Source organism: Pezoporus wallicus, unplaced genomic scaffold, assembly GCF_028554395.1.
Source record: "Pezoporus wallicus isolate ANWC-B61680 ecotype Strahan unplaced genomic scaffold, APGP_CSIRO_Pwel_v1 contig_161, whole genome shotgun sequence".
In the NCBI taxonomy this organism is placed as follows: Eukaryota; Metazoa; Chordata; class Aves; order Psittaciformes; family Psittacidae; genus Pezoporus; species Pezoporus wallicus.
In genome coordinates this window covers 8877465-8893186 of record NW_026642654.1, presented here as the reverse complement: position 1 = coordinate 8893186, position 15722 = coordinate 8877465, and the positions used below count along the sequence as shown (strand labels likewise).

General features: G+C 36.7%; 1 protein-coding gene across 4 annotated transcripts in view; it reads left to right on the top strand.

Moving 5' to 3' along the window:
* The window catches only part of TRAPPC12 (trafficking protein particle complex subunit 12), a 60626-nt gene that overhangs the window by 2061 nt on the left and 42843 nt on the right, over positions 1 to 15722 (top strand). For 3 of the 4 annotated variants that reach the window (XM_057431696.1, XM_057431693.1, XM_057431694.1), the window contains exons 2-4: positions 3821 to 3937; positions 12967 to 13080; positions 13872 to 14010. In XM_057431696.1, coding sequence (XP_057287679.1) covers positions 3821 to 3937; positions 12967 to 13080; positions 13872 to 14010 — 370 coding nt within the window. The remainder of the gene's footprint in view (positions 1 to 3820; positions 3938 to 12966; positions 13081 to 13871; positions 14011 to 15722) is intronic. The other variant, XM_057431695.1, reaches the window with a different exon arrangement.

Here is a 15722-nt window from a genome sequence, read left to right as displayed (position 1 = left end):
AGTATTTCTCGTGAAGAAATTTCATCCTGGCTGCTCAGGCAAGGCATCATAATGGATTTTTTTTTTGTGTGTGAAATAGGCTACCCCTATTCCTTCATGTCTTATGTGTCTGGATAATAGAATTGTCTGAAGAGACGATGTTGAGGGTTTGCATACTTTAATCCTTAATTGTAGCATAGCAAAGATTATCAGTCAGTAGTCAAATACAAGCAGAGGGCACTCTGCAGTAATTTCCCCATCTGCAGGAACTATGAGAAAAGTTTCTGGAGTGAATGAGGTCCAGATTTGTAGCTGAGTTATCTGACAAACCTTAGGCTTCTGTCACAAGCAGTACATGATACCAGTTTTAGACGTATGCCATGCTGCTGCTATTTCTTGGGTTAGCTTGATCTTAAAAAATTTCTTTTGTCATCACAGAGCCCAGTAATTAGCCCAGTGAAAGAAAACACTGTAATATGAATTTACTCCTCCTCCACACCTTCCCCAAAATTCCCTTAGACTTCGATGAGTAATTCATGAGTGTGTAGCACATCTCTCCTGACAGCTAGTGGGATGGACAGCAGGAAGGATTCTTTCCTCAGGCCCCAAGGATGATGGCCTCCTATTGCAGGCCTCGTTTTTTTACAGTATTTCTTTCTCACCTTCCTCAGTCCAGTCAAGGATTATAGGCTTGTTTCTGCTGATAATTCCCTGAATCTGGATATGTGCATATATGCAGATCTACCATTTAGTACCTAATTGAAAATAAATCTGACAGTGTCCTGGGTTCAGCAGTAGCAGTCATGTTTTTCCTTTGTGTTTTGACTTCTAGCTTGAGAACAGTGTTGGTGAGGCCGATGTTTTCGGTTGTTGCTAAGTGATGTTTACCCTGACCAAGGGGAACTCGCTTTGTTGGCCGGTGGTATCGTATTCTCTTCCCTTGTTATTTTCCCTTATCACTGTTTTAGCTGATAGTAGCAGTGGTGATTTGTTGCTGGACTGGACTTTCTTGTCTCAACCCATGGGAGTTGCACTTTTTCTCGATCCTCCTCCCCGTTCCTCCGGGAGCGGGGAAGGGGAGAGCCCCGGTGCGGGGGGGGGGGGGGGGGGGGGGGGGGGCGGAGACGGACACGGACCTCGATTGTTGTCAGCTCGGCACCACTCACTGGGAGTGAGTGAACAAGTTACCTGACTGGGTTTAAACCACGACAGACAGACATTGCCATATTTCTACAGTAAGACCTGATGTAAAGCTGTCGGTGGAATTAAAGGGCATTCCTGCTGCCTTCTTCTTTGATTATAAGCAGTCCCATAGGCATGTCAGCAGGGCAAGTTTTGAAGTGCTTTATGTTTACATAACTTTACTCACTTCCAGTTACTGCTTTTCAGTGGCCTGAGTACATGCCTTGACTGACCTGACAACCCCTGGTTTGGTATCATTGTTCATCATGCTTCTAGTACGGCAAATTGTGTATTTAACTGAAACTATAATTGTAGAGTACTTGAAGTGTCAACTAAAACATTGTAGGAGGCATATTTTCAGTGTTAAATCAGCTTCCAACAATGGTCATGAATGGTTTGTTAATGGCAAATGTTAATGCAAGATGTTAAACTAGGCAGCATGCAGTAGACTAAGACTTTTAGTTTTTTCAGTTGGGTGTTTTGGTTTTTTTTTTGGTTGAAAAGTACATTTCCAGTGAACTGTAAGTGTGCTTCAGGGAAGGACTGAAATTTTTATGATGTGTTGAAGAGCTCAGAGCGTTTTTTTTCCCTGCTCACTCAGAAAGTGTTTGTTCCTATTACAAGTGTCTTGTCTTAAAAGTTAAGTGGATAAATCACATCAAGAAAAATACTAAATGTACTTGGTTTCAGCTGTGTGCTACCTTTTGCTGATGATTCAAGAAACATTCTTTTTTTAAAACTATCTTGAATTGCATATGGTACAGCTTATCTCTATCCATGCCCCTGAGTGTGGAAACAAGTTGGAGTACTGCTTTCTGTACTCTTTCCATTATGCCTTACTTCATCAGTTACTGTCTGCTGTCACTATGTCCTTTGTTGCATTGCATTCATTTGTAATGTTTCCTCCTCCAAAGTACTGAGGGGGGAGGGAATTAAAAATTCTTTTGTATTCATGTCATTTTGCACATACTGTCTTTTCTTAATCCTTCAGATTCTTCTGTTCAAAAGATGGAAATTTTTTTTTATTCATAGAGTAAGTGACAGCATTAGAGTTAAAAATTTTCAATGTAATGAAACAGTAGTTGCAGTCTCATTCCTCAGAAACAAGACAGAAAATACCAGCATATTTCCCATCACTGTCCCTGGGGAAAATGCAAACATTTTATATCATTTATCTTTATCATTGCTAAGCTGTACTGTATTTTATGTAGCTCACCTTGTTTTAGACAAAAGGCTTTGTGGCTTGCTTCATGCTCTCTGTGCTAACAGCTTCCTACCTCATTTCTTCATGTTAATGTTTTTGTGTTTCTTTAGAGGGATTTTTGCAAGTATTCCATTGTATATTTACATTTTTGCATAGTCACTTTCTGCTTTACCATGTTAAATACTGCATGCTGTTCTAGTTACCATCAGTCTGAAAAGATATGGAATTAAAACAAATTGCAGAGAGGAGGCATGGTGAGGAGTGCAGAGGTTCTCTCTGGTGAGTGGTAGCTAAAAGGAAGAGGACCTTTTTGCTTACAAAAGCAATAATCTAAAAATTGTCAATGTTAATATTTTTATTATTTTTTAATTTATTTTCTAGGTTAAAAATGCATAAAAATATAAGATTGGGGAAAATCCTGCAGAAGTAATTTTTGTTACCTGCTTTTGGCATGTGGTGACTTCTAACACCATAAGGGGTTCTCTTGTATATAGTAATGTGTACAGTCCCGGCAAGAATAGGGGACGCATGCCCCCCTATACCCTGTCCTGCACTCTGTATTGGCAGACATGGTGGCTGAAGGGTGTGTAGACAGTAATATCCAGAGTTTTTCAGTAGCTGCTTGCATTTCTTTATTATCTGTTGAAAATATCTAGTACGCGGAACCATAAGGATGTCAGCCAACAGATGGGAAGGCACAGAAATGGATGATTGAACAACAATTAGAAGGGGAAATTTAGGCACAGGGGGCGTCATATCAGTTACTCAGTTTGTTGCTAGCAAAGCTGGAATAGAACCTGGATTTGGACGCTCTTCCTCTTAGCTGCTTCATATTGTAAAATCTAGAATTAATCTTATCTGTCTTTAGAAATCTGTTCAAACATCTGTGTCTTAATTAGTCTCAAGTCTGAAGTTATTGAGCTCAGATAATCTCCAAGGCGATGATTCCTCTAGTTAGTTCTTTTGAAATTAAGCATACGTGTTAAAATATGCTGTTCACTTGGGTTTACAGTCTCTCAAAGGTTTTCGGTGGCTACTTAAGGCTGATAATGTGCGTGTTTATCTTCCATCAGTAGGTTACACCTTTCAACATTAATATCCATTTGAAAGCACATAAAACTTACTGGTTTTTGCATCTTTGAGGAGTATTTTGTCAGATCTTTGAAGGATAATAATGAGAAGCAAATAAGCCTGAATGTCTCTATGCTAACAGAAACTTAAACATTGAAAAAAAGAACATAGCAAATAATGTGGAGTAAATCTAGAAGTTTTCGTTATGATGCTGTAAGCATATATACATTTAAATTCATGACACACAAAAAATACTGGAAAACAAGCATTCCTCAAGGGGAAAGAACTATGTTGCTCAGCTTTAATTCAACATTTTATTTTGCTAAAATAATGTTTAAAAATGTCTTTTCATGTTTCTTCTTTTTCTGTTCCATGAACACCAAGGGAGATGCGGTAAAAGACTTAATGCTTCGCTTCTTGCAGGAGCAAGCTGCAGTGAAGAGACAAGTTTTAAATGCCAACTCTGTAGAACAGTCATTTGTAGGCTTGAAACAGCTAATTGTAAGTAACAGTCTTCATAATTCAATATATGTTAAATACCAAGCTTCCCTCAAGATAATTGGAAGCTACTGACTGTGAGGAGAAGCTGGAAAAAACCTACATATCAGTCTGTTCATGATCCTGTATAAGTACCAGCCAAAGTACAACAGTGTTTAGTGGGACTGACACTGGGATTTAAATATTTGGTTTTAAATGCCATAGTAAATATTTTTATACTATGCAAAAGTTAGAGAAAAAGCAATTTCAAGTTACTGTGAATTTTATCAGCTGTTAATTTTTATGTAATGTAAATGGTTGCAAAACAGATTTTAATCACTTTTTTTCTGTATCTGTATCTGCCTGTTTTTTCACCTTTTTTTTTTTTTTTACAAAGTCGTTGTAAATGGTAAGCAAGCTGATGTGGTAATTTCAATGCTTTAATTTTTCACTTTAGTACTGGAAAACTAAACTAAATTACTTCCAATTGAAAGCTTAATTTTCTATTTTTAATTTCCTGTCCTTAATGTAAATATTTCAGACCCGTAAATCGTTACATGTAGCAGCCTTGTAAACCTTGCCATGTTATTTCAACCACTGTGTTCCTGTTTGAAACAACTCTTACATGACTGAGCCTTACTTAGCCTGTTGAAATGTCTAAATATTTTAGGCTCATTTTGGTTTTGAAAAAATGGATGGCAGTCTGTATTTTATATTTAACATCTTTTTGATCTCTGTTACATAGCAAACTCCAAAGGAGACTTTTTTTTTGTCATGTTAGGAAAACTCTAGATGGTCTGTAAGCACTGTTCAAGAAATTCAGAGGTAATTTTAGAATTCTTAGCTTGTGATATCCATTGTGAAGATAGAAATCTTTCTATTCATCTCAGTGTTGTGCTTAATTTGAGAGTTTAGAGGGGAAAAAAAAATCTTGGTAAGAAAGAAATCTTTGTCTCTGTCAGTGTCAAAGTAGGAGAAGCTTTTTGCTGCGCTTCCTTTCCCTCTTCCAGAAGAGGAGTTTTGATGTATGGGAAGTGTTTTTCTGTTCAGCCTTGTAGCTGTGTCCATGCCAAATGATCATCTTAAATAGAATGCTACCACTGATGCTGTTTTAGCTTTGAGTGTGCTCTTAAGCTCCAGAGGAGCAGGGTCAAGGCTTCTAGGATCAAAGCAAAGATATGCAGCTGTCAGATTTTGGTTTTTCTACCTGTAGGAGATTATTTTCTTTCTTTTTTTTTTCTGATTCTCTTATTAGAAGGCGTTTGGGGCTTTTATAAAATTGCAGCCACTCAGATAGAAGTCAGGATGTTTGTCAGTTTTCAAAGCTTCTAGTCATTAGCTGCTGATTGCTCTTAAGTATGCAATACAACTGTATTTTGGGGGTTTTGCAGAACTATTTCTTTTTATTGTTAGAATAAGTTTGGGGTATTTTTTTCCTTGCAAACATTGCTGTTTTTTTTTTCTGAAATCCTTAATGTGGAAAATTTATTTCAAATTGCCAACAATCTTAAAGTTAAAAGGTATTTCAGACTTAGAAACATTAAAATCCCATGCTAGACAATAGTAATTAAAAAGATGTATGCTTTTTACATACACAGTAGGCCAGAATGACTTGTAGTCAGTGCTCTGTTAGCAGCCTCTGATTTTTCTTTCCCTATGAGTGAATTCCAGCCAAAATATGTTTAATGAATGTGTCTTTTCATAGATAAGGTTTACCCTTTCTATTATTCTAATATTACAATTTGTCTGATCCCTGTTTAGTGGTGCGATTGTTACATATATTGGCACTACTTCCTAGATTAAAAAGGACCACTTATAGGCAATATTAACATCTGGTAAAATAAAAACTAGTGAAAGTTAGAAATACTGCTGTGGAATTTCCATAAAGTTAAGATTTATTTTTCTTTTCCTTAGCTGTTTGGTATCCATGTGAATGAGATAATTTCAGTCACCCAGTTCAATCACTGGCAGTGACGGACAGCAACTTGAGAGTCTGTTCCAAATAGGTCTTCAGTACAGAAGAGAAATGCATAGAGTTAGGATAGACTTCAGCTTCAGACTGATACCTGTTATTTAGGTGTTTACATGTGAGGTGATGTCTGAACTATTAAGGAGAAGGAAATCTAATCTGTACAGTTACCGATCACATCTAAATTCGATGTGTAAATCTGAGATCCTATCTGAAAATCTTAAGAACTGTCATTTGCTGTAGGAAGACACCAATGGCAGCTGAAACGTAAAAAACCCCAACAAACAGTATTTCAAACCTTCCTAGTCCAGAGAAAACTGTTTCATTTATATCTGGTTACTGTTTTAATCCTATGTGGATAGGAGAAGTATGCTCAGTAGCTGATCAGTATCCCAAATCTTCATGCCATAGGTCTTCAGCTGCAACTCTGAAACTTCTCTATTCTATTGGTTAATAATGTCTGTTAGTGTATTTGGCTGTTTTAACAAATACATTGCTGCTGCTTTCAAAGGCTATTCCAGAGCTTCATTCCTTTGGCAGTTAATCAAAGAAATTCTAATCAATCCCCTCTCAAAACCTTTTTTCTAATCAAAGATAAAGTTGTTTACAACAATTTAAGTGTTCTCATGTTGCTTTTTAAGTCATTTTCTCTTCTTAGTATTTGCTTCCTCTCCACTGCTACTTTGTGTGGGTAGACAGTAGAGACATTTCCACTTTTCAGATTTTCCTTTTAAAGGCAAAAAAACCTCTTCTCTAGTCATCTCATCATGGATGTCTTCATAATCATCCTGGGAGCTCTTTTCAGAACCTCTTCCAATGGAAGCTAACATCTTTTTATTATCACTGTACAGAACTCAACAGATTCTATTGTAAAGTTACATGACTTTCCCTGTTAATTATTGTGGTTTACCTTTTCTATTATTCTGATACTACAAGCTGTCTGATCCCTGTTTAGTGATGTGATCCTTACATATATTGCCAATGCTTCCTAGATTAAAACTCAAAATGCAGATACTAGTTTGCCAGAGTCGCAAAATAATGTTAAATTTATTCTAGTGTACATCCTTCAGTAGTAACTTCTCATCTGCCTTATAAAAGTTCCAGTAAAAAACATGTACTTGTACAAGTTAAAAAACAATTCTGTGTTGTGTTGTAACTTAACTGACAGTGGATAAGATGAAGTTAGTGCTTTACGCAAGGAATGTTGGAGACAGAAGTCCTTTTTGAGGGATTGTAGTGCAAACAGTCTAGAGAAGTTTCCTTAATTACAATTACAAATGGTATCAGGAAGGTAGTAAGCTGAACTTCCAAATGTGCACCTTTTCTCATGAGACAACCAACAGCAGCATCATTTCTAAGACAAATAGTTGTTCACCAGGAACTTAACTCAGTTTTATACTCAGCTAATAAAATTGTTTGTTCAGCATGAATTTGAGCCGGTTGATTTGAGTGAGATTTGTAGCAGTAACCCAAAGATAGATAGGTGGTTTACTGAACAACTGTGATTTCACATTTTAAGTTTCTCCTGTGGAATGGGTAACAGTGAGTTGTAAATGCTGTGCTGGTAGGGTAATGGTGGGGAGATTGTGCAGTAGAACTAGTTTTACAACTTTGAGGCTTTTAAGCAATATGGGAGTGCTGGAGTGCTCCAGCAAAGTAAGTCCATAAATCTGTGTGCTTATCATAGAAGCGATAACTTGTAAATAGAGTTACGCATCTGTAGAAGCTAAGTGTTTTGTTGTGGTTTTTTTTCAGCTGAAAACAGAAAATCTGAGTTGTCAGTTTCTGAAAAGTTTTATTAGCCTGGTATAGGAACATGGATCTACCTCTAGAGCAAATAAATGTAAGCAAGAGCTTGTTTATCTTCACAATTTTGCTTTGTTTTACAGCAGCAAATAAAAATTATACATACAAGGTGCAAGCTGCAATTAGTTTGGTTCCAGCTATTCCATATTTTAGATTAATGGTTTTTCATTTGAACAAATAGCACAGTATTTCTCACTAGAGGCATTTCTGATATTTTGAGTCATAAGGTGTTTGCAGCCATGGGAAAATTATGTCTTTGATACTACCATACCTAAAAAAAAGACTACTGGATCTTACCACTATAAATACACAGTGTTTGCCCTAAGTATGCAATCATTTCATCAAGCTACTGGACCAGGAAAGGGTTACTAGCTACATTTTCTTAACTGATGTGGAAGTGCTCTACCAATGTAATTTACAGGGGAGAAAAATGTCATAGCTAGTGGAGGAGGACATTTTAATCACTTTAATGGTGTTACATGTAGAGTTAATGACTCCCTTTAAGTCTACTTAAAAAAAAAAAATCATATACTATTACTTTTGCACATGATTAATGCTGTGCTGTTCCATATATTTTCAAATACAACAAACTTGGATGCAGTGGTATGGCATATATGTTCACTTTAGTGTTACAAAATTATCCTTAAAAATTGGGGGCAGGGGGCTTTATTTCTAAATCGGTGATTAATTTTCACCATTTTTGCAGCTAATTTGAGAGGAGATGGGAGACACATGTAGCACAGACAGTAACTGGGGGCTTGTGGGAGAGGTTGCCATTCTATACTAAAAAGCGTCAATTTGTTGGATAAAATTTCAGCAGCTTACCTCTGAGTCAAAATTCTTTCCCTGAGAGACTGAATAAAGTTAAAAATTGGCTTAATGTATCAGGTGAGTTCCCTTTTCATTAAACATGTTTTCTGTAGACATCCAGTCTGCATAACTCTCTTCACTTGACAGAAGAATTCCAGCCATATTTGTTGCATCACCTGAGTTTCACTGCTTTCATTCAGGAAAACAGCATGCAATATTGTATACAAAGGATAAATGTGGATATTTCTGCAATCACATGTCTAAGATCCAGTTTTCTGATTCTTTAAAAAAAAAAAAAGTCAAGCAAAATTGGAGCGCAAGGAGGCTTCCAAGGAACACTTGTGTATGTGAGACAGTGGTATTCAGCTATTTGGTACTACTTTTTTCAGTCCATATCAGTGAATATCTTCACAATAAAACAATAACAGTCTTTCAGATATATTGCAAACTGATAATTGAAGTTCTTATGACACTTTACTAGAAAAGGAAGAAATGTAAAAAATGTTTTCCAGACAGTTATGCTTTGGCTTGTATTGGGTCATTTACTCAATTGGAACTTTTCTTAATTTCTGACTCTAAACAATACAACATCTTCAGTGCTGTTCTTGTAGTTGAACTAATACCATTCTATTTTTAGTTACTAGAATCCTTTTCTACTACATCCCATTCCTCCCATTCATCTCTCTTTGTAGAAAATAAGCTTGTTTGAAGGCATTGGAATGTATTAAATATCTCAGTTACTTACTTTGACCAAATGGACTAGAAGCACTGCCAGATCTTTAAATGTGAACTTACCAGAATTTGTAACTAATTGTTGACTCCATTTCAAATTATTTTAGGCTGTTTTCTTTTATTGTTTTTAATAAAAGGAGATCACAATAGCCTTATTCAGGTTCTTCTTTTGAAAATGGTGGAATGTAAGTCAGTAAAATCAGGATTTGAGAGTTGATCACCTTACACTAATTTTTGTCTCTTAAAGCAGCAGATACAGTATTTGATTAGGTTGGAGGTCAAATCAAAAGAAGCAGTAAGATAGTAAACATACTATAGTTGTTTCAAAAAACAACACAGATTTGTGTGCAAGGTAAGCTGTCACTGGAAAAAGCAAGAAAAAGGGAGGGGAGGAGCTTTGTACTCTGTAGCACACAAGTCTTATCACCTCAAGCTACGTTAAATTTTAGTTCCTACTTCTGCAGGATAATAGTCTGACAAAATCCTGGAAATACTGTCTACGTTTTTGATTTAAACTTATGGTCATTGTATTCAAATCTCTTCTTAAGAACTTCAGTAAAAAGATAAAAATATATTGGGCTAGTTCTGTCGTTCCTAAAGAAAAATAGAAATCCTTTTAATTTGAAACCTCGTTTACTATGCAGTTTTCCCTGCAGTTTTCCCAGTGTAAAACTCCCCTGGGACCTCTTCTGATTTTGTGAAAACCAGAGTTCTGCAAGGAATAATGAAACACATTGTCTGTTGGTTGGCTAATCTGCTTGTCCTGGCTTTGGTGTGTGTCCTAAAACGATTGCGGTTTTTTCTTTGTTTCTGGTGGGATTTGTTTTGAGTTATGTTATTAGGACTAAAAAATAAAATCCCTTCACAAGTTAATCATCCGCACTAGTAGTGTGTAAAAGTCACACAAGCTGGTGGCTTCATTAAAAGAACAGCTTTATATTTTCTGTGGGGAAAAAAACCCAACTTGTGAGTGTCATGTGTGGAGGGAAGTTCTCTTCTGCCAGGCTGATATGGTATTAGTGAGCTATTTGGCAATAATATTTCCTTGAAAGTATTTTCTTTAGGAGAAAATAGTGTTCTCACACAATTGCAGCTTTATTTTCAGGAGAAAATAATGTTTTCACACAAATGACCATGTCCTGATCATCACAGAATAATTATTTTATTCTTTGAGAATATTCTTCACTATTTTTTATTCTATATCTGAAGCTGTAGTATCCATATTCACTTTGAACTTCTACTTACGACTTACAAACAAAATATATACCTGTTACTTTCAGGAGCAAGGGGCCTGGATTGTTAGGACTGCACAGCTGTAGACCACAGGAATTGTGAATATGTCTGACCTGCAAGGTTTTGCGGGGTGTTTGAAATAACTGGGTAAAGATTTCTGGTGGACTGGCAACTCTGGCAACAGTAAGTCTGGTACAATTTGCCAGAGACAATAATGTGTCCTGCTAATTTCAAATTAAGTTACACTGCCCTGCCAGCAGCCTTCTATTAAGTTTCCACAGAGAATTATGCTCCATGACCAGCAGGCATCTCTGATCTTGAAATAATGATGAATGTTATGTTTCATTTTCCAGCAAAGACTGTTTTTACAATGAATATCACATTTACTTTTCCTGCCAGTCTTGTTCTATAAAGGAAAAATATCTTCTGTCCATGCCTGAAACAGAATTTTAAAAATTGTAGTAGCTAAGTTTGTCACAGATGCTCCATTATTATTTCTGGATCCTAACTCTGACTTGGGAAGAAAAGTTGGTTTTAGAGTCCATGTGTGCTTCTGTTCTAAGGATTAATAAGAAATTAATTTGTCAATGCAGAAGAGGAATAAATTTCACATAAACCATGTCAATGTCTTTCTGCTTTTCTAAGTTGGTTGATGCAGCTATATATTGAAGGATGTTATAAGTGCATTATCAATTCCTGCTCTTCAATAAGTGCATAGGCATCTCAGAAGCTACTGTACTGCTTCGTGAACTTGCTGACAGCTGACTTCTGCATTTCCAGGTGGATCTTAAATTTTTATCTGGGTTTTGACAATGCAGGGGAGAGAGGTGGGGTTGTTAGTGCATGGTGATCTCAAACTGGGGGCTAAAGAGTATGAAAACTTCAGCTGTTACTACTGTTTTTTTCTATATAGTTGTTTGCTGTACTGACAAGTTTTCTAGACTCTAAACACTGGGGAGAATTTAATAAAATACCAATTCAAGATGAGTCCCTGAACTTTGCAGGCACATATAAATGCATTCTATTCCTTTACGTCTTGCCAGACAATGTGACAGTTTTATCATAATGTTTATCATTTTTTTAATGTATTCAAAAACTAAAAAAAATATTACTTTCAGGAACAAGACGTATTTGATTTATAATGACCTGCTACATACATGTCTCCTGAAAAACTCTTCTGTGAGATAGAGAAGTATGATCGCTTAAAACCTGAGAAACATCAGTCTGTGTTTTAAGTTTTTGGTAGTGCTAGCTATACACATGGCTTCATTAGCATATTCAAGGCAGAAACATTAGTAGATGTCCTCAACATAAAAAGGACATGGAACTGTTGGAACAAGTCCAGAGGAGGGCCACGAGGATGACCAGGGGACTGGAGCACCTCCCATATGAAGACAGGCTGAGAAAGTTGGGGCTGTTCAGCCTGGAGAAGAGAAGGCTGCATGGAGACCTCATAGCTGCCTTCCAGTATCTGAAGGGGGCCTATAGGGATGCTGGAGAGGGACTCTTCAATAGAGACTGTAGTGACAGGACAAGGTGTAATGGGTTAAAACTTAAACAGGGGAAGTTTAGATTGGATATAAGGAGGAAATTCTTTCCTGTTAGGGTGGTGAGGCACTGGAATAGGTTGCCCAGAGAGGTGAATGCTCCATCCCTGGCAGTGTTCAAGACCAGGTGGGACGAGGCCTTGGGTGATATGATTTAGTGTGAGGTGTCCCTGCCCATGACAGGGGGGTTGGAACTATATGATCTTAAGGTCCTTTCCAACCCCAACTATTCTATGATTCTATGAATATGACAAGGTAGTTTGACTTGTTTAGGAATGTTGGTTTTTTTAATGAATTAAAAAAATGTATTAAAGAATATTTGAAGTTAGTCATGCAGTGGAAGTTCAGATGTTTACATTTTATAGGTGAAGCAGTTGCTATTGTTCTGAATTCATTGGTTGCTGCATTATATTGTTTCTTGTTCTTTGATCTTAATTGATAGGAATTCTGTGTTCTGGGCAATGTTAGCAAAGCTTATTTTCATTAAATAAATTATACTAGTGTCCTGGGTTCAGCACTAGCAGACAACTAGGGGTTATAATATGAAATACTTAGTCAATGAGGTAGGAATAGGCATTAAATACTTTATAACAGTAGAGGAACTTGGATGTGATTATTGAAATATGGCCAGCAATTCTTATTGTCCTTTTAAGGAGAAAACAGAGTTGTGGATATTATAGTATACCCAAGCATATTAGCAAACATTATATAGCTTTAAGTTTAGAATTCCATATGGTGGTGTGCATATCCTTTTGTTTTAGCAATCTGATAATATTAATGCCTTTCTGCCTAATTAGATGTGCAGCTTTGACAAATGACATTCTGCTTCTCACCGGCCAACTCTCCTGACCTTGTCATTATTACTGATGGGAGCCTGTGGTTGCTTCAGGCAAAATAAGCAGTTGTGCATTTTAGGGACTTTATGATTTTGCTACTTACACTTTTCTTCTTCCCAGAGCAGTAAAAACTGGAGGGCAGCAGTTGACTTGTGTGGGAGGCTTCTAACTGCCCATGGTCAAGGCTATAAAAAAAGTGGACTGCCTACTAACCATACAACAGATTCTTTACAGGTACATTTTAAGATACACCCTTGTCATTTTTTTTCAACAATATTCACATTAACTTTTTTTTTTAACATGATCAAACTTCTTTTTGTAATTTTTACCCAAAAACTGAGCTTATTAAAGCATTTTAATAAGTCACTTTTTCTGTTTGCTTATGTAAAGTAGGTCTTTACTTTAAAAGGTAGTCACACTAGTAAAGAGAAATATGTCATGCTATTTTGGAAGATTCATTTTGCTGAAGTTCATGGACACTATCTAGACTGTGAACATTGTAATAAGATTTAAAATGTTAGAAGTATGTTTTGTGATGATAAGGAAATAATAAAGGATCGTGAAACAGTACAAGCATTTTACTGAACAAAATGTGACCTGATGACAGCATGGTTCTGGCCCTAGTAACTGTAACGCTCATGGAATTCTACCGAAATCATAACAGATTTTAAAAATTGCATAAAATTGGAAAAATGATTAAAAAACAGTTTGATAATTCTTACATGCTAACTCAACTTAGATATTCTAATTTGCAATAGCAAGCTCATTTTTAAACTTCAAAACTTTTAAAATTCAAAATCTCAATACCTTTACAAACAATTAAAGTATTAGTCTTCTATGTTTTGTTTTAATAATCTTGTGAAAAGTATTCAATGAAAGCATCCTCATTCTTATCAGTTAGTGACACACTCTTTACTGAACTTTATCAGAAAAAAATGAAAAGTTGAAATTGTGTTTGATTAGCTTGTTATTGAAGCTAATAACAGAACTTGTCTTTTCCTCCTTTCATATGTATTAATTTTTAGCTGTGGTTTGTGAGACTGGCACTGCTGGTAAAACTGAGTCTATTCCAAAATGCAGAAATGGAATTTGAACCATTTGGAAATTTAGACCAGCCTGACCTTTATTATGAGTATTACCCTCATGTATATCCTGGACGAAAAGGTAAGATACTTGATTTTTCCTTTTCATTTTTGCCAGCCATTATAAAATAATGGGTTCAGGTTTTTTTAATTCTAAAGCATTTGTGAGCTTTGAATGTTTTCCCCCCGAAGAACATGATTGATTACTATATTAAAGTGTTGTTTGTGTTACGGAGGTATCAATAAGGAGTAACAATAAGGGGTAAAATTATTCCATCACAGTATAGGTAGGCAGTATATTTCATGATACTGATACAGCATTGATTTGAAAGAGGAATGCTTTTAAGAAGTAAGTACAATAAACTAGTTTATTTCTAGGGTATTGTGATTTTTAAAAAAGCCAAACTTTAATAGTCCATTTTAGCTAGAAACATGTTGTGAAAGGGGATGAGTTTGTAGAAAGAGAATATATAAGCTTTTCCTCTTATATTTTTCCAGGTACTGTCATTATGTTATTTTTAGCATTCATGTGTTCATGCACACATGATAATGCAGGTGTTACTTTCTTATGTTTCCTGGATTGTAGGATTTAAAAAAAAATAGAGCTAGTTTAATAATTTTCCTTCATAAAAATCACTAGTTATATGTAATATTATTTCCTTAGTAATTGACCAGCCACAATTCTTCATAAGCAGTTTGTCTTCAGTTTCAAATGCACTACTTCCCTACTTGCTTCAAATAGCCCATAAGTTAACCATATAGTTCTATTAGCCAGGGTATTCTAGTCCTCCAGGAGTCTGGGTTTGAAAAGTTGCTCTTCCTAAGAGCAATTTCACACCTGTTTAGGCTTTTTTAAAAATTCTTTTTTTCTGAATCTGTTACTTAGAAATAAAATACTCTCTGATGCAAGTACATCATCGAGTGATCATACTGTTCTTTGGCTTTCATATTTGAACCACAATGTATAATAAAATTTTAAGAGTTAAAATAGGCAGTGCCCTCTCTGAAAAAAATACAGTCTATTTTACATAAGATGCTGGAAGTCTCAGTGGAGCAACCTAAAAAGATACTGACATTTTCAGGTTGCTGAGGTGTCGTGGTTTAAACCCTAGCCAGACAGCTTGTTCACTCACTCCCAGTGAGAGGTGCCAGGCTGAGAGCAATTGAGGCCCTCTCCCCCACCCCGGGCCTCTCCCCTTCCCCACGCCCGGGGGAACGGGAAGGAGGATCGAAAGAGTGCAACTCCCATGGGTTGAGACAAGAACAGTCCAGCAACCAATGTACAACACAAATCACCACCGCTACCACCAACGACAACAATGATAAGGGAAAATAACAAGGGAAGAGAATACAATACCACCGGCCAAGAAACGAGTCCCACGCGGAAGCCTGTGTCCTTCCGGGTAACTCCCAGTTACCCCCCACCCCGGGCATGATGTGCTGTGGTATGGAATACCTCCCTGGCTAGCCTGGGTCAGGCACCCCATCTCTGCTTCCTCACAGCTTCCCCTCCTCCCTGGCAGAGTGTGAGCCTCACAAAGTCCTTGGTCAGGGTAAACATCACTTAGCAACAACCGAAAACATCGGTATCACCAGCATTGTTCCCAGGCTGGAAGTCAAAACACAGCACTGCACCAGCTACCACGAAGGAGAAACATGACTGCTACTGCTGAACCCAGGACATTATCCACCCCTTATTCCATACCATTCACGTCATGCTCAGATCCCACATTTTCAATACACCATTGCTCTCCCACATATATACATACATATACACACAGACCGAGAGAAAGA